Genomic DNA, 25,478 nt, shown 5'->3' with positions numbered 1-25,478 from the left:
TGCTCATCCTTGATTTATATGTCATCTCATTAGCTATTGGTGTTACCATTTTAAATTCACTTGAAACATCATAATTCTTTAGTGTCCTGCATGTTTTATCAAATCCATAAATTTTAAAACAAGACTCTGGATTCCATAATTAAGATAAATGATTTTTAAGACTAATACAGGAAGGCATCCTGAGTGCTGTTTTTCTAGTGACTTTTTCAGATGACACTGAATTATAAATCAATATGCACATTACAGTAAAGTGAGCTTGTTTTGTATTAATAAAAACTAGGGGAGTACTGTGATGTAACAATAATTATGTTGGCTGGTTCATTATTTCCTAACACCTTAGCATTATATAGCATTTGTAGGGCATCTTGAAAGAAATGCAAGCATTTGATTTGACATGCAACTTCTGAAAAATAAATCATGTGCTGAGACAAAGAAATATTTGTATTTGTATTTAATGAACATTTTTCTACAGAACATCGCTTTTCTTGCTTATTACATTAAATGGTTCTTCCTTGTCTTAAAAATAAATCTGGAGAGGAGCAAAGGTGATCTGAGTGGAAAATAAAACTTACATCACAAGAAGCAACATAGATGTTTGCTTCAAGCTGTAATCTAGCTATGTGCCTTTTAGTAACTGATTCTATACGTTTCTAAGAAATGTAGCTAATTTTCATACTAGTGATTTATAATGTTTTCATAGCACCACCCAAACATTATTGAAATGATATAAAGCCTGGCTTCACTGCTGTTGTTTTGGCACAATAGTTGAACAATTGTGGGAGATGCTCTAAATCCCTAGTGTGGAAATGACCTTTGTGTTAGCCAACAATGTGATTATTAATGTATCTGTTCAAAAGTAAGACTAATTGTAATACTGAAATGATTAGAGATTACTTGGTTAGGGAAGGCAGAGTTGGGATAGGCAATAAAAATGTGTTTGGGCAGCAAACCACCACAAATACTTTCTGATACATTTTTTATATAAATGGGAAGTCCAGAAATTCCAGGTGCATTTATTCTTGCTGAAGTATGCCCTACCTATCTTTTATATGTAGTTTAAACTAAATAGAATAAATACTTTAACAATGTACATCCCAAAGTGTATCTCTAAGTGTCTAAGGAGTTTCTCAGTCATCCAGGTCATAGTTGTCTCAAAAGTGCTTTTTCAAAAGGCAACTGGACTTTCTGGGGTTTTTTTTTAAGATGTTTCACTTCTCATCCAAGAAGCTTCTTCAGCTCTGTTGAAGTTTAACGATGTTGTTACATTTCTCTTTAAAGTAATTGACTCCATTTAGCTTTCAAATGTACAGAATAATCAACCAGTCCTTCAAAACAATGAGTAATGTGGTGTTTCTATTACCAGACCACACTATTTCAGATTGCTTCTATGCAGACCTATCATGATTCACACACAATAGGCAGAAAAAGTAGATAATAAAAATCTCTTGGCTTTTCCTTCACATTCTGTTTCTTTGTTAGGAAGGAACATTTTGTCATGTAATCTCAACCTGCTGCCTAGAGTCAAAATCCCAAAGAACAAAGTGCTCCATTTATGGCTTTAATTATGCCCACTGATATTATGTGGAATCATAATTTTGGTGTGGATTCAAAAATTTCCACTTCATCGAATTAGCAACTATCCCCAAATGATTTTCTGAAATCAATTCAGGCATTAAGCCAGAAGTGATGGCTTTGCAGATCCTTTAGGGAAGCTTGCCTGTATAAATCTTGATGTACAAATGGTGTACTACGCTCTGGGTACATAAATTTGACAGAGTGCTCATGAAGTAGCTAGCAGTTCGCATTATGTCCCCATGCTATGATTTTTTGTGTGTGTGGTACAAACTTTACATTTTCCTGAAAAAATGGCATAATGGGATCCATCGCACAAAATTTCCACAGTACTTCCCAGGTCTTCAACAGGTAGTCCTCAACTTATGACTACAGTTGAGCCCAAAATTTATGTTGCTAAGTGAGATATTTGTTAAGTGAGTGTTGCCCCTTTTACAACCTTTCTTGCAGTCTTTAAGTGAATTGCTGCAGTTTTTAAGTTAGTAATACAGTTATTAAGTGAATCTGGCTTCCCCATTGACTTGTCAGAAGGTGATCACGTGACCTGGGTCACTGCAGTCTTCGAAAATATAAGTCAGTTGACAGACACCTGAATTTTGATCACGTGATGATCATAAGTGTGAAAAAGTATTAAAAAATTCAGTGCCATTATAACTTTGAACAGTCAGTAAATGAACTGTTGTAAGTCAAGGATTACCTGTATTTGTACAATAGCTGCATGGATTATTGGGTGTGACTGCAAAATAACCTGCTTCTAAGTTCTTTCCAAATCTTGATGCAGTATTTCAGGACTTTGAGATGATGGAAAATTGTTTATCTCAGGAGAAAGAGAAAAGGGGGATTGTGCCAATTTCAACAGTCACGCAAGATCAGATGCAATGAGAATGGGAGTTTCAGAGTAAAGGCAAGCGTAGCAAACTATAGTTTAGTAAATTTTTGATCAACCAAGATCCCAGTGTATCTCACATGTATAGCAGTGGTACTGTGGGCAACCCCACAGAAATTTAAATCCATTTTTCAGCCAGTTCTAGCCAAAATGGTATAATGTAGTATAATGACTATATGTAAGAGCTGAGGCTGCAGAGACAGAAACCAGTGGTTTATGGGCTTCAGATTGGTTCTAATATTTCATGCATGTTCTCAAGCCATCAAACACCCTGTCACTTTACAAAGGTGGGAAAAAGAATCATAGAGTTTAAATCTGGTGAATAGATAGCTAGGCCTCTGACTTCTTTGCACTGTGGTATATATACTGGTTGTAGTTGTGTTTTTGTCTTCAGTAAGAGACTAGTCTAGCTAAATTGTGTCTGGGAGTCTTCTGCCAAGTCTAGCTGAAAGCCGAATTAAGGATTAAATGTCTGGAGACCTGAGATTTACTACTGAGCCTGATGGTTGGACTCATCTGAAAGAATTCTATAGCAATACTGTGGTCAGAAAAAGAAAATACATATATAGGAATTATTAATAATGCAGGTTAGCTTGAAGCAAACTGAGGATGCATTGGCTTTAACTTGAATTTAGTGCCATTGCTAGAATTTTTTTTTTTTTATATAACTGCTTTCTCTTATTCTGTGTTCATCCTGATCAACTTTTTAACTACATCTCAACCTATTTCAATCTCAAACCCTCATCCAGAGTGATTCCTGAGTTGCCAATGTGCAGTAGGTAAATGAATTAATTTACAATATATCCTAGTGCGTAGGCCCTCTCAATCTTTTGAAATTCAGCATATACTTTCATTATGCAAAGAATGCTATCTGTACTACCAACCTCATAGCTTTCCTTTATTTATGTGACAAAGACCAATTGGGGCAAAAACAGAATTCAAAGATAAAACTATTTTAGAATCAAAATAGATGTGTGTGTGTATGAGTTCCTCATTACTCATCCCCATTTGAGTACTATGTCCTGACTTAAGCCTATCTCCAGGCCTTTAATTACCAAACATTAACCATGTTTGTGCTTCTGTTCACTCAGTTGGAGAGTTGACTGTAATGTCATCTTGGGAAAAAATTACTGTATGAAGATTCAGATTAATTGGGACAGAAGCAACATTTCTACTATAAAAGACCCTGCTGCTTTTCTATATAGCTTATTCTGTCAGAAGACATGATAAGATTTACAAGTGGGCAAAACATCGGTTTATATATAATCTAATTTTATCTGTACCAAAGTTTTTAGGCTGGTAGATTTTAAAGTAACAGCTCAGGATGCAATATAGGAAAGCGGAGCTAGAAGAAATGGTAGGCTTGTTTGTTTCTTGATGAGCATAAACCACTATAATTTGTGCATTTCTTGGGTGGAGTCTAAGATTTACTTTTGGGGAGTGGGATTGGAGACTAAGAAATGAATAATTCTTTCTGAGTATATGAATGCCTTTCTCTTGAATGTCCACCCATGGGGTCTAACCTACAATGTGGTTTATCTGATTGGCTTGGCATTTTGAATGCAAAGTTTGAAAAACGTAATTTAAGACTTAGTACTCTGTCTGATCACAGACAGTTGTAGTTTATTCAGATTGTGGTTTGATGGTTAAAGAGAGAGAATGGGTCCCAAGCTTTTATTCTCTTGGCTCCCTTCCCTTTGCTCCTGCTAAGTCATCAGTCATATTTCCAAGAAACTCCCTTCCTTCCTTTCTAACTTAATTGGCTATCCTGTATGTTCTTGATTTGTCTTCTTCCCTTATAGCTGTTGGGCAAGAAGAGTCTGGGGCTTTCCTATTGCTGAGTTAAATTGCTATTCACTCATTTTTGAATTGGCAGGAAACAACTAGCAAACAAATTTGCTGCCCTGTTGTTGATCCTTATCTATGTAGCATTTATGACTTCTACTTTTGGCTTGCAACCAAAATAACTAATAGAACTCTTCTCAGTTGGGCTGGCACTTAAATGAGGTACTTCAGGCAGATCAGTGGAGTGAAAACAGAATTCTGAATTTGTAAAAGTTAAGTAAGGAGTAAAAGAGGTTGATGGTAGAAGCCTAGTCAGACAGATTGGAATACAAATGTTCTGGTTACTGATTTGTTTAGCTTGTCATTGAAAGAACATCCAGGTTTGAAGCAATGTCTGATGAATTTCTTCCTTAAGAGGCTTTGAGCAATCAATCATTCCCTAGGAGATGTGATCAGTAGGAAATTTGTTAAACATTAATACTTCCATAGTTCTTCAAATTTCATCACCACTTCTAGATTGTTGTTTTGTAGCCTGGCATCTCTCTTTATGTATAGTGTTCCAGGCACAGAATCCCCCAATATCACCATTGCTAAAAATTAGGAGAATTGAAAATCACACTTCTGGAAGATGCCAAGTTTTAGAAAATGGTGTCTAGACCAAGGGTCTCCAACCTTGGTGATTTTAAGCCTGGAGGACTTCAACTCTCAGAATTTCCCAGCCAGAAAGCTGACTGACTGACTGACTGACTGACTGACTGACTGACTGACTGACTGACTGACTGACTGACTGTATGTATGTATGTATGTATGTATGTATGTATGTATGTATGTATGTTAGGGTTGCACTGAATAAAACAGTAATATATTTTTCATATTTAAAAAAGTAATCATTTTACACATTCCCCTTTTGTTTTTTTTCAGAACAATGATTCCTGTCACTGAATTCCGCCAATTCTCTGAACAGCAGCCAGCCTTCCGTGTTTTGAAGCCATGGTGGGATGTATTTACAGACTATCTTTCTGTTGCCATGTTGATGGTTGGTGTGTTTGGTTGCACATTACAGGTAAATAAACAGATTCCCAAGTTAAAAATGAATAATACCATGGAAGCAGGACTGTGATGTGTCTCAGATTCTAAAAGCTGGTTTAAAAAAAAAGATTTAAGATCATGGATACTAGAATTATTTGTTCATCTGCTCAAGTAACATAGCAGACCAATTTGCAGTAGTATTACTCAGCTTTTGGAGTAGTGGGCTCCAGAATCACATCTGGCCATTTAAGTAATATGATGTAGGAGAAGAGCAAGCAGAGCTGGTGCGTGGAGTTAAACATGTTATTAGTTTAGAATCTTTTAATTCTTACCTAGGATCAATTTAGTGCTGACCATCTTGACTAGATTCTTGTGCATAGGTTTGTATAAATATGCTGCAACTTTAGGAATGGTTCTGATTCTTTGCTTTGACAAATACCTTTTTATTTAGCTATCATATTGATATAAGGTCTGGTTGTCCTACTCTACACTTGACAGCTACACTTCCAAGTTAACATCCATTTTAAATTATAGATCTATATAAACTTGATCCTATCCAAATCAGGCACAAAGAACCAGGACCATTGTGTAGATTGCAACATAACCAATTTATTGAAGCCTATGCACAAGAATCTAGTCAACTAACAGTCAGCACTAACTGGCGCTAGATAAGGGCCAATGGAATTCATAAGAAGGTGGAGTTGGATCTCTTGTGCTAACACAAGGCCTCTAAATGGTGTAAACATTTAGATCAAAACTAATAAGTTTCATGCTCTTGGTATGTGCTAATTTGGGAAGGGGAGGGGAACATAACCTTTTCTTTTAAATTTAAAGAATGAGAAAAAAATAATTTGAAGGAAAGAAGGAAAAGTTTGTATTAAAGATTTACAAAATAATATAGTTATGTAGGAGTTTACAAAGAAAAAACACATCCCACTATTATTCTTATAAATCACTTTAGATTGGAGGAGATATGAAGATAATTGCACAAGCGTTTAGCATTTTAATTTCTCTAACATTTCAGCCAAAAATCTCTTCATCCCATCTCATCTTTTATCTATCAGCAAATAATACTCATTAATCAATGAGCAAAAATCCATTCAGTGACTAATAGATACACAAATCTTAAACAAGTAAACACACAATCTTAAACAAGTAAACCAACTTGTTTCCTTTCTTAAAGGAGCTCCTTTTCTTTAATTAACCCAGTAATTTATAATTTTCTCTAAAAATGCAACAACAAAAGTCTCTTTCCATATCATATCTAATTTCTATAAACAGATCCTTAAAGCCTTGTCATTCAGACTTAAGAAAAAATCCGTTAAGGCACCAGAAACAACAACATATTGAAAATCTTGATCTTTAATCCCTTCAAATACTTTTCCACAAATTAATTTATAATTTTTCCTGTATTTCCTCTCAGAAACTAATTCGCAAGTTTAACACTGTCCTTCAATTTTAACACTATAGCTTATCACTGTCTCTAAAAATATAACAACAAAAAATCTTCACATACACACACACCATATATATATACGGTATATATATATATATATATATATATGTATATGTATATGTATATGTATATTTGTTTTCTGAGGTTTTCTGAGGTTATGTATATGTATATGTATATATATATGTATATATATATGTATGTATGTATATGTATATGTATATGTATGTGTGTGTATATATATATATATATATATATATATATATTTTCCTTGATTGAAAAAGTCAACTTTATGGTCCTCCTTTTAAAAATCTTGATTCCTTTTAAGTAGCTGATTTCTTTTCATTCTCTCTTTATCTTTTCTCACAAACTCCTTTATAAATATAACACATCTCTTTTGTAGGTCCACAATAAAAAGTTGTCCAAGTCACTTTTCTGAGCTGAAATCCACACATGCAAATTACTCTTCTGATCTATGATTTGTGTGTCTTTTTTAACTATTAAAACATCAGCCACTTTCATTTGTACATTAAGTCCTGTTTAACATCTTTACCAATATCTTTCTTGTGGCCTGTCATTTTAAAATTAATATCCAAAGCAGCCTGATTCTTGGTTGTATTCCCTTCTGTCTCCTGTTTTAAACCCGTTTTTATAGTAGCAGACAATCTTAACAGTTCTGAGTGCATTGTTGCCAAATATCCTTCCAGTTTTAAAATACTTTTCTCCATTTTATGATACTTTTGAGTGTATCTATATCTGAGTATGAGAGGCAAAATATAGTCTTTTGAAGAAGTAATGAAATCCAATTTTTTTAAACTACCGATTCTGTGGGCATGGCTTGATGGGCATGGTTTGGCTTGGTGGGCATGGCAGGGGAAGGATACTGCAAAACCTCCATTCCCACCCCACTCCAAGGGAAGGATGCTGCAAAATCCCCATTCCCTCCCCACTCCAAGGGAAGGATGCTGCAAAATCTCCATTCTCACCCCACACTGGGGCCAGCCAGAGGTGGTATTTGCCAGTTCTCCGAACTACTCAAAATTTCCGCTACCGGTTCTCCAGAACCTGTCAGAACCTGCTGGATTTCACCTCTGTTTTGAAGGTAACGTTCTGCAAAGACAAAGTCATCTAGATCAGGGGTTCCCAATCCCCAGTTCGTGGACTGGCACCGGTCTGCGGCATGGCAGAAACCACACTACACAAAAAAATGAAGCCCCATCTACGGGATGCAGGGAGTGGTCCCTCCGGTCCATGGAAAAAACTCTCTCCACAGATTCTTGGTGCCCAAAGGTTGGGGGCCTCTGATCTAGATAATAAATTTGCCTTTTTTTGCACTGACTGTTGTGGACTTTGCCTTATATTGAAAGATAATTCTCCATATATTTCAGAATGTTTCCACTTTCTCTCTTACAGGAATTCAATTCGGTGGATTAAAAACAAAGTTGAAAATCTGGAACATAACAATTTTTTAATTTCTGTGATACAAATAGCATTCAAATGCTATATATGGCATTAAGTTGTTCTTATTCTCTCTTTCCTTCCACACATACTGTATTCTGTCTTTCTTGAATTGGCAGTCAGTAGCAGTTATATGCAAGACTTAAATTCTTGACTCTAAAGGCCTGTATTCTTGGCCAGAGGCCTAGTGCTAACTAAACTTCCTACTTCTGGCTTTTTCCAATCAGTGTATGTATTACCATGATCAGAAGAGTCCATGTAAATTGTTTCCGAGATGCGAAAAAAATTATTCATGGGAGCAGGAGATAGTGGAAACCGCAAACATATAGAGAATAGGTGGAATTTGATAATCCGGTTTGGCATAATATTATAGCCAGAGTAGAAATACTATTAAATAAAAACTTTGAATGTAAGGTCCCGGGGCCAATAACTTGGACCTAAATGAGAGATCCAGATGTCTTCTTCTGTCCTTGTGGAATCTGTATCTAGACTGGAAGGACGTGCTAAGAGAAGGGCAAGCTTGGAGGCCTTGTGTTGCAGAAAGCAGCACAAAATCCCTGAAGCCTTATCTGACCGAGGGAATGCAATTAGTCTGGCAAGATTTTTGTAACATAGGGGACTTGACAAAGTAAAGTTTCTGTTTGAGATTGTTCAGGAGTGGCCCTGGTTGCTTGTGCCTGACAGCATTCTGTCATGCTCCTTTATTTGAGAATGCACTGTTTTACCTCCTGCAATCTTTAAACATGGCTATCATGGCAAGATACAAATTGGAGGTACAATATTAACAGATATCGGAGAAAATACATCATCAACAGCATTGCACCATATCGCATAGTGTAATATGGTACTTGATGATACTTAATGGTGTTTGCTTTGTTTTGACTTTGTAATTTGGGTGAATCCACCCATTATGGCTTGTCAATCTCTTGAAGTAAAAAAGCTAGAGCAGGGGTCTCCAAACCCGGGCCATGTGAGAGCCCACCATTAGGAACCGGGCCATGCAAACAGTGGGCAAGTGTGCGTTTGAAGCTGTATTAGTGAAGTGTCATTCATATGCGAAACCATCCCCTCTCCTTCCATGCCACCAGTTGGTGGAGCTAGAAAGGTTGATTGAGGACCACTGAGGTATAGTGTGCTAATGAGTAAAACTCAGGAAAATAGCAAGTAAGAAAGCAAATTTTAGAATTTATACTGCTCATTTCCTCTTCTGCAAACAGAGCTGCTCTGCTTGCACAAATTTGTGATTATTCAGATCATATCAGAAATTCAGACCAATGCATCATTTGCAGTGTCCTTATTAATAATCATGGGATTAACTGTTTAATATAAAGAATTATTTTCTGCAGAGTATTGTGGTTGCTCTATATGGAGACACAACAAAGAATTTGAAAACACTTGTATGTATTCAAATATTCTGTAATTGGGCATTGTAGTTCTCTGTTTACCTAAAAAGAAAACTAAAAATTTCCCCACCCTAATATTTTCCCCTTAAAATATGAGGGCCATCTTAAATTGAGAATATAATATTGGAAGCAGATGGATTTTTCATCTTTATTTTTGAGGTGGGAAGTCAGCTTGAATTCACAACCATCCTTCTTTTGGTAAATATGTGTTTTGGATTGCAGAGGTAGAACTGGTCTAAAACAAAACTTTTGTTAACACTGGAATTGGTAATATTTAAGCTGCACTGTCCACTGTCCACTGCATGGACCTTTTGATTTGTATATTTCCTAAAGGTTGATGGAGAATAGCTCATTGTCCTTTCCCTGTGCAAGATTACCTCATTTGTCCTATCTATTATGAGGCTTGGGAGGGTATAGAGCAATAGAGCAAAATGTAATTACAGCTGCTTTTAATATGTTGGTCTGGTGATTCCAAAAATTCCTGTTGTTGAAGTTAAGGAGGCCTGGCCCTTAAGCTGCCAGGGTTAGCTTCATGCTCTCCTTCGAATAAATGTAGGGTTTCATGAATATACAAATGCATGCCCCTGTTGGCGGTTGAAGAGATGCCCATAACAACAATCTGGAACACCCATCTGGCCATTTTGATGGTAAAGAGATATGCTTCCTTGTTGCTAAGCAACTACAAGACATAGTTTGCATGCCGTTTTTTTCTCCCGGGCTGCTGGAATGCCCAGATGGGAAGTGATACAGCTCCAGAAGAGAAAGGAGCAAAGCTGCTGTTCATTGTAAAGATTTAATCATCTGTGGCCAATTTTTCCGTTGGAAGTAAACATGGGTGCCTTTTAAAATGCTAGATTTTATGAAGGGGGCCTTTGAGCGACTCATGCCACCCAAATACAGAGGCTCATGGTTTGGAATTTTTTTATTCTGCATGAATATAGTGGAATATAAAATATTTGAAAAGCCCTGATCTTTGGTATTAGTCATCCCTCCCAAACTGATTCTAGTTTTATGAAATACAGTTGGAAATATGTTCCAAAACATTATTCATGGCAGAAAAACCTGGTTTAGAGAAAAGTATTAACTTTTTGCCTATGGCTTGAAATCTGAAATCAGGCTTCCAGTCTGAAACCTCAGGCTGTGATTATCTGCCAAATTTACTAAAAGGTGCATCTATATTTCTATATGTTTAAATATTTAAACCACCATATTTTTGTCTCCTTTCCCACAGTCTGGTGAAATAGAGACTTGCAGACTTTGGATAGCAATATATATTGCAAGAGAGGGAAAACATCTATTACCTGCTGTGAATGGAACAGGCTAACAATTATATACACGCAATAAAATCTATAATACTGTGGTTTTCTTTGTTATGATTATTTAATTCAACAATCAACACCAAGTGAAAAGGATAAATAGCCTTTGAAACAGATGGTCAGGTTGAAATGCTGGTGGCCAGAAGAATATAATAGCACTACAGTTAGTTATCATTTTTGCACACAACGGAGGTCTTGAGCAGGGGTCTCCACCTTGACAACTTTAAGATTTGTGGACTTCAACTCCCAGAACTCTGGGAGTTGAAATCCACAAGTCTTAAAGTTGGCAAGATTGGAGACCCCTGGTCTGGAGAACTTCTGGTGATTATGGAAGTAGCATGATTCATATTCCAAATCTAGAAATTTTATAGGTAGAGATGTTTCAAAGTCTGTAGGTGTCTGACCTTTTCTTCCTTCGCTAAAAGAGAAACTTTCCTCAAAATGTATTTTCAAAGTACAATTTTTGTTTGTGTGCATTTCAGGTGATGCAGGATAAGATCATATGCCTTCCCAAAAGAGTCCAGCCTTCTCCGAATATATCTCACCTTAATATGTCAAATATGGACTCCAGTGCAGCTCAGTTCCTTCCACCCAAGCCATCAACACCTCCTGCCACTGTTGAAATGAAGGGCTTAAAGACTGACTTAGACCTCCAGCAGTACAGCTTTATAAATCAAATGTGCTACGAGCGTGCCTTGCATTGGTATGCAAAGTACTTTCCATACCTTGTCCTTATACACACATTGATCTTCATGCTATGTAGCAACTTTTGGTTCAAGTTCCCAGGGTCCAGCTCAAAAATTGAACATTTCATTTCTATTCTGGGGAAATGTTTTGACTCTCCTTGGACTACAAGGGCTTTGTCAGAGGTTTCTGGAGAAGACTCTGAGGGGAAAGACAACAGGAAGAACAACACCAGCCGGTCAAACACGGTCCAGCCTAGCACAGAAGGCAATTTGGTCAGGACGCAGTCCTTAAAATCCATACCTGAAAAATTCATTGTGGATAAAGGAACTCCGGGAGCTTTGGATAAAAAAGAAGGAGAACAAGCTAAAGCGTTATTTGAAAAGGTGAAGAAATTCCGTCTCCATGTTGAGGAAAGTGACCTACTCTATGCTATGTATGTTCGCCAAACAGTGCTGAAAGTGATCAAGTTTCTTATTATTATTGCATATAACAGTGCGCTTGTTTCAAAAGTTCAGTTTACAGTAGATTGCAATGTTGACATTCAAGACATGACAGGGTATAAGCACTTTTCTTGCAATCATACAATGGCACATCTTTTTTCTAAGCTCTCATTCTGCTACTTATGCTTTGTAAGTATTTATGGACTGACATGCCTTTACACTTTGTACTGGCTGTTTTACCGCTCTCTGAAAGAATATTCGTTTGAGTACGTCCGGCAAGAGACTGGAATTGATGATATCCCAGATGTCAGGAATGACTTTGCTTTTATGCTCCACATGATAGACCAGTATGATCCTCTTTACTCGAAAAGATTTGCTGTATTTCTTTCAGAGGTCAGTGAAAACAAACTGAAGCAGCTGAATTTAAATAATGAGTGGACTGCCGATAAACTCAGGCAAAGATTGCAAACGAATGCCCATAACCGTTTGGAACTGCAGCTGTTTATGCTATCTGGACTTCCTGATACAGTCTTCGAAATTACAGAGCTTCAATCCCTGAAACTTGAAATTATTAATAATGTCATGATACCAGCTACCATTGTGCAACTCGACAATCTCCAAGAACTCTCCCTATACCAATGTTCTGCAAAGATCCATAGTGCAGCCTTGGCATTTCTAAAAGAAAACCTGAAAGTCTTGAATGTCAAGTTCGATGACTTCAGAGAACTTCCACCTTGGATGTACGGGCTCAGAAATTTAGAAGAATTGAGCTTAATTGGTTCTTTATGCCACGACATTTCTAAAAATATAACTTTGGAGTCTTTTCGAGAGCTGAAGAACCTTAAAGTTCTGCATATTAAAAGCAACCTGTCCAAAGTCCCACAGTCTGTAGTTGATGTTTCAAGTCACCTTCAAAAAATGTGCATTCATAATGACGGCACTAAACTAGTAATGCTCAACAACCTGAAAAAAATGGTCAACTTGACAGAATTAGAGTTGGTGCACTGTGATCTGGAGCGCATTCCTCATGCTGTTTTCAGCCTTAACGCTCTCCAGGAGCTGGATTTGAAGGAAAACAATCTGAAATCTATAGAGGAAATTGTTAGCTTTCAACACCTTAGAAAACTTACAATCCTAAAGTTATGGCACAACAGTATAACCTATATCCCTGAGCACATAAAGAAGCTCACCAGTCTAGAACGGCTTTCTTTTAGTCACAACAAGATAGAGGTTCTCCCATCCCATCTTTTCCTATGCAACAAAATTAGGTATTTAGATTTATCTAACAATGACATACGATTCATCCCTCCTGAAATTGGGGTTCTACAAAGTTTACAGTATTTTTCCATTTCTTGCAACAAAGTAGAGAGTGTGCCAGATGAGCTGTACTTTTGCAAAAAAATCAAGACACTGAAGATTGGGAAAAACAACTTGTCTATTCTTTCACCTAAAATTGGAAATCTAGTGCTGCTATCCTACTTGGACATTAAAGGAAATCACTTGGAGTTTCTTCCCCATGAACTTGGTGACTGCAGAGCTCTTAAAAAGAATGGACTTGTGGTTGAAGATACCTTATTTGAAACTCTGCCTTTGGATGTTAGAGAACAGATGAAGGCTGAATAATATTCTCAGTACAAACTTTCTGCCAAATGCCTTGTACATAACTAATATGCCTTCAAGTCTTTATCTTATTTTGATGTATTTTGACATTTTATATATGGATCATTTTGGAATATATGTATTACATGTAAATGTTTATATTTATATAAGCTTTCTTTTTCTACCCCACCCACTTCCATGTTTACAATTTTATTTTTTTTAATTTTGGCCTTATCTTGTAAGTCTCTACTTTTTACTCTGCTTTGTTGAGATCAAATTGCTGACATCTGCCTTAAAAAATGCCCTAGCTCAAACGAAGATAATCATCTTTAAAAATAAATAATTTAGGTAACATATTTAAGTAGAATAATTTATGGTTGCTGTAGCAACTGGGATTCTTTCCATTCTGCTTTTCAAAAATCACCTAAATGCTTTAAAACTGAAAAAAGTATTCTTTATCTTGTTTATTTCCTAGTTTCAGGCAAATGTGGCTTCTGCAAGTCAGATTGCCCTGTCCTTGGGACTTCTTTGTAGCAAAACAGCAAAGTAACAGTTCATTGATAAAAGATACTTCTTCGCTGATATCTGTTCTGTGCTTATTAAACCTATGCTGCTATTGCTGGCAATAGAACTTGTTCTTTAGAAGGCTGAATTAAAATCGCACTTTAGCTAGGATTCAGTTTTATTTAAATTTCTTTTGAGTCTCTTGACTCCAACTTTAGTATTCTTAGTTATAATCAGAACATGAGTTTGGAGATTATGTTCTGACACTATGAATCTTTCTTTCATCTCTCTTGTATGTTAAACACCGATTCCTAAATCTACATTAGTAAGTCTTTGCAAATTGCAACCAGATACGATTTTGCACAAAATACTTTCTATCATGAATCTTTCCAGCACAAATACTTCATAATTATCTAAGAGTGCATCTACATCAAAATTATAATTACAAAGAGAGGGAAAGATCAAATTTATGTTGTTTTAATAGGGTTTTTTTTTTCTTTATCCTGGTTTCCCACAAAGAATTATAGGAATTTAACTGAGTGGGAGGCTTAAAAATTCTATTAATTACTTCCTCTGCTTCTCTCATTCTTAAGAAAGTACAGCATCCTAGATTCCCATGAAGTGACAAATGTGTGGTTGTGAAATATTTTGGACTTGGTTTTCCATGAAAATGTAGCATGCAAATCAATTATTATAGTAAACAAAGTCATGCAAGTTGTGAAATAAGGAATTTCTAGTCTTACAAAACTACTCATGCTTGGTTGGAGAGAAATAATTCAGTTCAGAAGGATTTATTTTCAGTATGTTACAAAGAAAATGTAAACATAGCTCTGCACTGTAGAGAATAATCCAGAAAGATGTCTACATGTGGAAGAAGTCTTCCCTGAATTTGGTCATTACAGATGCAATTTGCACTTGAACATCTGTCATCAAATCATTAAAATGCTAGGTGGATTAATATTAGAGGTATGCAAGGTGTTCACAACTAATTGCTTGTGTCTGCAGTCAAGCATCATAGTTAGTCTTTAGTTTATTGTAATGGGAAAGAATAATAGGCTGAGATTTATATACCCTTATCTTCTTTTCCATCATGTCCAAAAGTTGTAAAAGAAGCCTGACACATGAAAAAACCCAGCTAGACACTGGGCAGGGCACAAATAGAGACCCCAGGTGGGCAGGAATGGAGGTCCAGAGTGGGGCACAGATTTAGGCCCTGGCTGTTATACAAATAGAAGCCATGTGCAGGACGTGAATGAAGGTCCTGTGGCATGTGTAGAAGCCCTGGCTGAACTGGCATAAAAGAAGCTCTCTGCCAATATAAGAGTAGGGCATGGTGCAGCATGTATAATTGTGGGCAGGGCTGGGTGATAGAACAGCTGGTGGCAGCAGATAAGGTTATAAAATGAGGTGGGCCCAAATTTTGTTCACTTGAGGGAGCTGCAACAGTTGAAACTTTGAGAACCGGTCACAAATTGCTTTGTTCAGAGCTGTCGTAACTTCAAATGATTATTGAACAAATGGATATTAAGCGCTTCTATAGCTAAACTAATTATGGAGTGGACTTGATTCTAGCCTCTTTCCTGAATCCAAAGGAGTCCACGACAAGGTTCCTGCTCCCACTATTTAACAAGCACCTTCACAAGGAATCTGACTTGAAAACAGTACATTTAGTGTTTGCCGAGTGTCTAGGTTTGTCTTTCCTGGTAGATTAACCGAACTAAGCATCCGGTCTATGACAAAAAAATGAAATCTTCATAAAACTATTTATTTAGTTAAAAACAGCTTCCACATATGTGTTGCAATCTCATGTGCTCTTTTCCTTAAAAGGGGGAGGCCTCCCGAGTCAGACTGTCAACACTCACGTTCTTTAACTAGAGCAGGGGTCTCCAACCTTGGTCCCTTTAAGACTTGTGGACTTCAACTCCCAGAGTTTCTGAGCCAGCTTTGCTGGCTGAGGGACTGTGGGAGTTGAAGTCCACAAGTTTTAAAGGGACCAAGGTTGGAGACCCCTGAACTAGAATGATATTCAGTATAATCCCCACCAGAGCAGGAGGACACAAGGCCCTTCCATTGTTGCCCCCCTTCAATTGGTACTGAAGACATGTTGCTGATTTATTTTCTAATTTATCTGACCCCCCTTAATCGGTACCACTTGATTGTCAGTTCCATCAATTGTCTTTAAAAAATAATAATACGAATTGCTGATACATTCCAACTTTGTTGATCATGTATGTTTGTTTGGCACGGCTCAATTCTGCACACGTTTATATTGGAATCGGAACCACTGAATTATTCAAGCCTTCTTTGGGGTTCTTTAGGGTTACATTGCTCGGTTCAGACATGATCTCATCATTGTAAAACAAACAACCTCCACAAGCAGAAACTTTCTTAATCTTTCAGGCAACAGTCTTGAAGAGTTTTTTTCCTCCATTCAGAGGACCTGTCTATATTACAAGCTGTTCTGTTTTATAGTGGCTTAACTATCATGAACCTTGAGAAACAATGTTTGCTAGACACTCTTATAAATGCAATTCTCTTAGAACTACAACTAATAGGCTAGGCTATGCAGTATTTCCTAGTGTTTTTGTATGAAGCTGGGAATCCCAGGTCTTGATGCTATTAAACGATAAATTTCCACTTAATGGAAAACTACATTATTGTTAAGGCAAATCCTTATGCTAAGATAGGAAATGCAGACCGAAGTTCAGACCCTGCCAACTGCATCTCACACTCTTGATTTGCCTCTCATCTTCATTCTTTGCTTAAAAGCATAAACAAGTCAAGGGTTGAAGTAAAACATCCCAAGCTAAAAGAGTCTTACAAGCGGTCCATTCTCTACATTGCTGAGATTTTCCAGGACATGAAGAGGAGAAATGTTCTTTTCAGAGTCTTAAATCTATTCTATAAACCAAAGTGCTGATGTGGCTAATAAACAAACTATTTTAAGTTGTCAGTACAACTAGTGACTTTCTGTAGAGATCTACTCTAGAACTGAAGTCTTGTCTTACACTGAAGAGGAGAACTGATACAGCCTAACCTTATAATCTGGTGAAGGTCTACTTTCACTGCAAGGACATATTACAAGTGACGGTTTATCACCTACACGTGGAGGGTGCTATTTCTGTAATTACACAAGATATAACATCTGCTGAAAGGATGTTAGAGTTATATGCACTATTCCTATCCAGAATAATAAGATGAAAGGTCACACGTATATCTATGCATATCTGTAATTTTAATTTGTTTCATGCTTACAATATTATATATTACTGATTAGAGATTGTAAACGTTGGGCATTTATGCTGGGATATGTGTCAAGGTAGTCCTTGACTTACAACAGTTCATTTAAGTGACCATTCAAAGTTACCATGGCACTGAAAAAAGTGGCTGTTTTCCCTACTTATGACCGTTGCAGCATCTCCATGGTCAAGGGATCAAAATTTAGATGCTTGGCAACTGACTCATATTTATGATATCTGCAGTGTCCCAGGGTCATGTGATCACCTTTTGCGACCTTCTGACAAGCCTCTGGTGGCTCAACAGACTAATGCAATCTGTTATTAACAGCAGCTGCTTGCAATTACTGCAGGTTCAAGTCCCACCAGGCCCAAGGTTGACTCAGCCTTCCATCCTTTATAAGGTAGGTAAAATGAAGACCCAGATTGTTGGGGGCAATAAGTTGACTCTGTATATAATATACAAATGGATGAAGACTATTGCTTGACATAATGTAAGCCGCCCTGAGTCTTCCGAGAAGGGCAGGATATAAATGCAAATAAATTTTTTAAAAAAAGTCAATGGGAAAGCCAGATTCACTTAAGAACCGTGTTACTAATTTAACACCTGCAGTGATTCACTTAACGGTGGCAAGAGAGGTCGTAAAATGGGGCAAAACTCACTTAACAAGTGTGTCACTTAACAACAGAAATTTTGGGCTCAATTGTGGTCATAAGTCGAGGACTACCTGCATTTGCAGGGTGAGGGCCAGAAGAGGCTTGTATCTTATGATTCATTGTGCATACAGTATATATTAGTATACCTTACATGAATTGCTCATAAGATCTACTTTCATCAGAGAAATACTTTAAAACGGCTGCAGGATCTTGGCCACTTTCTTCGGAGAAATCTCAGAATCTCTGTAAGGGTTCCTTCAAAACAAGTAGTCAAAGGAGCCCATGCTTGTTTTTAAAAAATCCTCTTGATGTATTTAAAGCCTTTGTTATTCCTAAAACTATCGCATATTGCAAGCAATGTTTTTTTTTAATTCAAATAGCAAGTGCCTTTAAGTAGGTTTTTTTTTAAAAAAAATTAATATTTTAAATGTATGATTTTTAACAGTGATGCGTAACATTCATGAAATAAGCTTAGGAAAATTGACTACTGGACTTCAGTTTAGAATTATTTTTGTGCAAAGTCATATTAACTAAATATACTTAAAAAAACATGCTTGTTCAGAAGTGGTAACTTTTCCAAATGCTACCCATATCGGCAAATGAATGAAGAAGTCACTATGTTATTACATATATCTGCATATAATCAACTATTTAAACATTACAGCAAATTACCGTATATACTCGAATATAAGCCGATCCGAGTATAAGCCGAGGTCCCCAATTTTACCCCAAAAACTGGGGTAAACTGGGGACTCAAGTATAAGCCGAGGGTGGGAAATGAGGCACCTACCGGTTGGGGAAACCCTCCCTCCCTCAGCTGAGAAGGCTGGCCCCCGCCCGCCTCTCACTGCACCGCAGGGCTTCCCAGCGCCGTCCGGTAAAATGTGAAAAAGAAAGAAAAAACTCGAGTATAAGCCGATATACTCGAATATAAGCCGAGGCTTAAAAAAAAACCTCGAGTATAAGCCGTATAGACCCGAGTATAAGCCGAGGGGACGTTTTTCAGCACAAAAAACGTGCTGAAAAACTCGGCTTATACTCGAGTATATACGGTATGTCCATTTAGTCTGAATCAGTTTTTCTTCCTATTATTCAGCAGTATTAGAATTGGTTCAACATGATGGTAATTATGCTACGTCTTACCTTAATACATAGAAACACAATCTGGAATTCATTACTGATGGTCAGGATGTTATCAATCCTATCAGATTCTCCCTTTTCCTCCATCCTAATTAAGTATAACTGCAATTTTTATAACAAGAATTCTGTATTATGAGAGTAAATAATGGGATCTGACTGAAATAGAATGGAAAGATAATTCAAAGATTTTAAGTTGTAATTAAGTTGTAACATGTTGCCACTGGTATCTTATCTTCTGAAAGATGGAGAACAGCTTTCCTAACTTGATATCTTCCAGACCTGTTAAATTATAGTTCCTGTCAATTCCAACAGATGATTGCTTCTTTAGCCCATCAATCTTGACAATTTGAAACCATTGCCATGTTGTGGTGGAATCTAATTTGAGTCATCTGTAGTCATCTTCACTCCATTTTATTATTTCTACCATGCAGACAGACAACCATACATGACTTCAGAGTCAAATCAAAATTGTCCACTTGCTTTTTGATTAAGATTGCAAGTTGGGCAATCTTGAGTGCTTCATAAATATATCGCTTTACTGGAGCTTTTAAAATTTATATCTGTCATACAATTAGGTCCTTTGTTATTTTCATGAAATAATAAATCCATCATTAAGAGTTTCCTTAATTGAGATTTTAGGGGAAAAAGAGCCTAATGTAAGAATGGAGTTTGGATGGTTAATATGCGATCACTCTCATAGCTGTTATTTGAAAATTACCAATGGACCATTCTTAAGCAAATGCAACCATTATTTTCTTTGGAACCTACCTTTCTGCATTTCTAATACAGAGCTAAATTCAGTTCAAATGCAGCAAAAGTGTTATAGAATGGTAGTTCCACCAGATAAAATAATGTTACAAAGATTTGATTTGATAACTGAATAGTGTGGAAGAATTGTCTTTTAATGAAACTAAGCCAATCTGGAACAAGAGAATTAAGATTAGGGAGGGAAAACTGAATAAAATTGGTTCTCTTAAATGTGAAGCTTTAAAGCATTTATCGCTGTATTTCTTCTCTCATGTCACTTTTTCTGTTGAAAGCATTGACTGATTACATGTCAGTAGCTAAAATACATTTTTATAATAGGTCTAACGTTGGAACAAGGAAGCAAAGTAGATGCAGGCTCTGCCCCCATTTGCCCTTGAAGAAAGCACAATCACACTCTGAGAATAATGTTCACTTTCTCCATGAGATAGCCTTTATCTCATCTCCAGCCCATGAGAAGGACACATAAAAGTAGCATTTTACTCTTATTCCAACATCTTCCATCTGGTAGGTGAGATCAGCTAGCCTGTTGTGGCTTAATCCAATACATGTTTGGGGAAAGTTTGGCAGCCTTTGTCCATCCCTTCCCCTCTGATCATGAGTCATTGTTGCTTGTTTGTCAGTTTTAATTTTCTTCCCCTTAAAGCCAAAATGCTTGCCAGCATCTTGTCAGTTTCATTTCTGCTGCTCTGCAGGACCCACTTGCAATCGTGATGGAGACTGTCACCTTCCTCCCTGGGACTGTAATCTTGCCGTATGTGTATTTAGCACAGTTTTAATTTGGAAGAGGACCAAATGGAGGAAGTATACACAAACCAACCTAAAGAACATTGGCTGAGTCCAAACATTGTCCTGGACCATGATGGATGGATGCCTTCCTCACTGGCTAGCGACATCATGAAAAGGACAGGAAAAAAACTGACCACACGAAAAGAGTGGCCTTCTCCCAAATCAGGGCACCACCCTCCTGGCAGTGATTGAGAACTGATGCAATAGACGCAGAGAAGAATTGGCTGTGGAGATAACAAAATGTTAGGCTGACCTAGTGTTGTCCTGACTCAAGAATGGGCAGGTCACGTTCCTACTTATTACAGAAAGATCTGGAGTGATGGCAGCTGCATATATGTGAAGCTCATGTAAAACATTCTCACTGAACAAGTAGTGGAAAAGAGATGCACAAGAGTGAAGGCAATCCTAAGTGGACCATCAAGACTCCTCCAAAAATTGAAAAGGGAAGTAAAGTTGCTATCAAAAGAAACTTACGTGAAAGGTCACTTTGTAGTCCGTCACTATTATTGCAGATAAATCATATTAGAGCAACACAGACCTTTCAACAGGAAATACAAGATTAAATTATGTGCTGGTTAATAAATCTAGGGTATCTTTTTTAGAAGATGTATCCCTGAGTGATACCAATTTTTCCAAACCAAATTGGGTCATATAGCTCTTTACTTTTTATATTTTTATTGCTTTAGCATGTAGAAAGAAAGGAAGAAAAGACTCACTTTGCCAATTTAAAAAATACTACAAATTGGAAGACATTCAGGACACATTTCAACACGAATAGTATGACAGTAACTCATAATTTAAGAGTTGTAGATGCAGTTAATTCATCTTCTAGACCAAATTGTGAAATCAAAAGTTGCTGTAATTGTGTATGTGGTGATTCTGCATTTTTACACTGCCAATGCAAAGTTTTCTTGCAGTAGCCGAAATAGTTTGAAAACTTGATTGGCAATAACATGATCTAAATAGAAATAGTATTAACAATAATTATTTATTTGCACTTTTTAAACTGAGATTGTCTCACAGTATAAATTCACCATGTCAAAAAGGTTCAGAATTGTACTCCCATCCGAGCATTTTCAAAATGCTTTGCCATTTTTAATGCTGGAAATGTAATAGAATTATGATTACAAAAAGAGTTATTTAGAATAATGATATAAGAGGGGTCACATAATAGCTTTCTAATTCGGAATTGATCATTTGGATTCTGTAAATAAATGTAGGTCAAAATATGTAAAGGTCAAAGATATGCCTGATGACTACCAGTATCTTTCTCTGTCTCACTAATTTTCTCTCCCTCTCTCCAAGAAACTTAAAACTCCTTTAATCAGTAACAAACATTATTTGGATGATGAACGCTATGATTTCGGGGTTTTTTGAATGGTTAACTAAAAGATCAATTAGTAATTTAATATTATCTAAGCCTGATATACTTTTATGAACTTACATGGCAGGTGATAGTTGTGAGAATCAAAATCTTTACCAACTTTCAAAATTACAATCGGAAACAGTTATCCAAAAAAGCAACATTATAATTCCTCAACAATATAAATAAATCAAGGTAAGTTTTATATTACCCAAGTTACAAGGACCAGGAATTTTTAAAATTGTTTTTAATAGTATTAACAGTATTTAGTATTTTCTGAAGAGGTAAAGATAAAAATAAACAGCTCGGTCATCTGTAATCTTGAGAAGAACTATATTATTTTTTTACATTATTGATTCCTTCCTCAGTGATATTACTCAGTATTGTAAAGCCAAGTATAAATATTTTAAAAAAATAAATATTGACTTTGAAAAAAAAACCCATATTATTATATATTATTTCTCTAAGCACCATTAATAATACAAAGATCATTTTGTTTTGTTTCAGTCAAGAGTCCAATAATTTGCCAGGTCTATCTAGGTTCTGACAATATCTTTGCTTTATTTAATTCATTGGATATTCTCTATGAAGTACTTAACTGGAATGCTGTACCAATTTAGCAGACATAAAATTATTTATTAAGCTGCCTGCCATATCCATTTAAACATTCTCTAACTTTTCCCCCCACTTTGTCCTGCCTGGATTTGTTTATTTTTCTTTTCCGATGAACAAATTATTCCTTAAAACTTCCCAAACAAACATTAAGTGGGCAAAATGCCTGTGTATTAAAAAAAATGTTCAAACTCATCTCTCATTTGTTTTGTACAATGCAAAACTTTTAAAAATCATGTATTTAAACCTTTTGTGAGAAAAACAAGACTGCTTTTTTTTAGACTTAATAATTCTGCTGGAGTAAAATCTGATATTACAATAGCATTTGTATTGCAAAAGGATCTATCCTTTTAACTAAGGATTAAAATACTGAGAAGTCATACAAATATGCAATATGGAGTTGAACAAAGAAAAGCACGTTCTTACTGTGAAGGATTTAAAAATACTAAATATACACCAAATTACACTCCAATGTATAAACTCATAAGATTTCCATGTGTAGATATTAGATTTAGGTAGAATAGTTTTACAATATACCATTATAAGAGATGTTTAGATATATTTCATATTTCCATTAAATAGGCTCTGTAAATAGGTCACTTTACCTTATACATTTGTATTTCTTTTCAACAGTATTTCACTATTGGTGGACATTGTTAATCTGAATTTTCAAATTGAGTAATTCTTGTCATGTGAATCAGTGAACAAGGTTTCTAATTTCACCATTTGCCAAGTGAGAGCATCAAGTTTTTGCCTGAGCCCCAGAAAGCTCTGATTCCATAATATGCCAAATCAGTCAGTCTAAACGATTGTAAATAATGGAAAATGACTTTTCAAGTGATAAATGACTCCACATATTTTTTTTTGTAGTTATCATTTGTAGGTCAGGAATATATGAAGTCACAGTGAAACCCTCTGTATATTCTCCAGCTTGCTTGAGAAGCTATAGTTGCTACAATGAAAAGTGTGGGATCCTTGTTTTCTTTGTCTTCTTGATTTTAGATTTATAATTATGATGGAATTTAATCCTGATTCGCAGAAGGAGGGAGTGCATTCCAAAGAAACGAGACAATTCAGTTCAGACTTGTTTGAAGAAAAGAGAGTGAAGCTTGCTCCTCCTTAACAATTCCCAATATGCTTATGGGTGTGATAGTTTCCTTTAGTTTGGCAAGATTCTGTCTATAGCAAGGGTGTCGAACTTGTGGCCCACAGGCCAGATGCCTCACGCACTGACCACGCCTACCCCCAGTTTAGCGAAGGGGAGAAAAGTTGCGATACGTCACGTGATGACATGTCATTGCGAGTTTGGCACCCCTGGTCTATAGGTAAGGAAAAGTAAAATATGTTTGGAAAAATCACAAGATATCTTTCTTGATTTTGGGAAGCTGACAATATATTTTTTTTAAAGACACGGCAAACTAATCATTTAAAGGCAAAATAATTTTTTTCAACTACCGATTAAGCAACGCCCAATAAAAATAGCTGTCAATCTGGGAGACAACCTAATTTATGAGTTCAGCTGGCTAATAGAATTCTCAGAAATATATCTTTCACATTGTAAGGCCCAAATAATAGAAACTGCCCTATAGTAATATAAAATGCTGTTTAAGATGATTTTTAAAAAATTGTGTGGCATGCAAAAGCTGCTTACAGACTTAAAGCGATGCTCAATTATCTACTTCTCAAATGTTTTAAAAATCCTAGTTGTATATTTCAACTGAAGGGAGTAAATCAAAGAGGTAATAGAAGATCATGCTATTATACACAGAGATTTATGTTTCATTTGCCTGACCTTCTAAACAGGGCCAATTTACACATCCAATTCACAGGGTATTATAATAAAACAACTGACCAATCGCTTACAGTGACAATTCCAGGTCAAGTGCTAATTTGTTGCTAATAACAGTAAAAGGTTAGGCAGAATTCATAGATAATTTATATGTCCATGCTTCCAATCCCTCATGGGTTGGCTACATACATACATACCAATAGTGGGTTGCACAACTCGTCGCTACCTTTTCGCTCATGCGTGCACTTGCATGCTCATGCGATGATTCTGCGCATTCGCAGAAGCATCTGGTGTGGGTGGGCGGAACCTCTTGCTGCCGCCGCTACCGGTTCGCCGATCTGGGTAGAACCGATAGCAACCCGCCACTGATACATACATAACTAAATCTCTATCATGAATAGTTTTCTGAGTATTGGAGACATGATTTGTTATTCAGCTTATACAATATTCTTTTCACAGTTATGTGCCCTTTTATCAGTCTATAGCTGTTTTTCCTAATGGTATAATAGAAGTGAGCCTAGTTACTCCCTTCCAATTCTTTATTTTTATCTCCTTCTCAGGCAAAAAGTAAGGAGACTCTTGATAGATGCAATGGCTGCAGGTATTAAAATATTTTACGCACAGCTGTGTCCAGAGGCTTGTCTTCCTGCCTTATTTTCCATAAAAAGCAATTGTTCCCATGTAACCTTTCGTTTGCTAGAAAAGTTGACCTGAACAGCAAGATCTTTGTTCCATCTAACGGAAAAGAGTAATTTTGTTGAGCAATTGAGCAAAAACCTATATATGTTATACTAATTTGAAGATGCAGGATTGTCTGAAAGTGCTCCAGATATTACAATAACGGCCTTATAACTGCTTTGAGACCACTTTCTCACTAATAGTTGTACTGTGATTGTCACTGGGATCAAGTGGAGGGTAGTTCATGATCAAGAACAATTACATCTATTATATTGCTACTTCTATATAAAGAGCATTTTTTTCCATTGCTCCTCTGT

At 36.4% G+C, this 25,478-nt stretch overlaps 1 protein-coding gene across 2 annotated transcripts in view; it reads left to right on the top strand.

Moving 5' to 3' along the window:
* The window catches only part of LRRC8C (leucine rich repeat containing 8 VRAC subunit C), a 29,749-nt gene extending 15,539 nt beyond the window's left edge, over positions 1-14,210 (top strand). Inside the window, exons 2-3 of one of the 2 annotated variants that reach the window (XM_058174977.1) lie at positions 5,165-5,306; positions 11,385-14,210. In XM_058174977.1, the coding sequence (XP_058030960.1) occupies positions 5,169-5,306; positions 11,385-13,652 (2,406 nt within the window). In that variant the 5' untranslated portion in view covers positions 5,165-5,168 and the 3' untranslated portion in view covers positions 13,653-14,210. Of the gene's footprint in view, positions 1-5,164; positions 5,307-7,257; positions 7,828-11,384 lie in introns of those variants that run through there. The other variant, XM_058174976.1, reaches the window with a different exon arrangement.
* Positions 14,211-25,478: the final 11,268 nt, after the last annotated feature.

Source organism: Ahaetulla prasina, chromosome 3 (genome assembly GCF_028640845.1).
Source record: "Ahaetulla prasina isolate Xishuangbanna chromosome 3, ASM2864084v1, whole genome shotgun sequence".
Taxonomy (NCBI): Eukaryota; Metazoa; Chordata; class Lepidosauria; order Squamata; family Colubridae; genus Ahaetulla; species Ahaetulla prasina.
The sequence above is the reverse complement of the archived record's forward strand: the minus strand, read 5'-3'. Positions and strand labels throughout refer to the sequence as shown.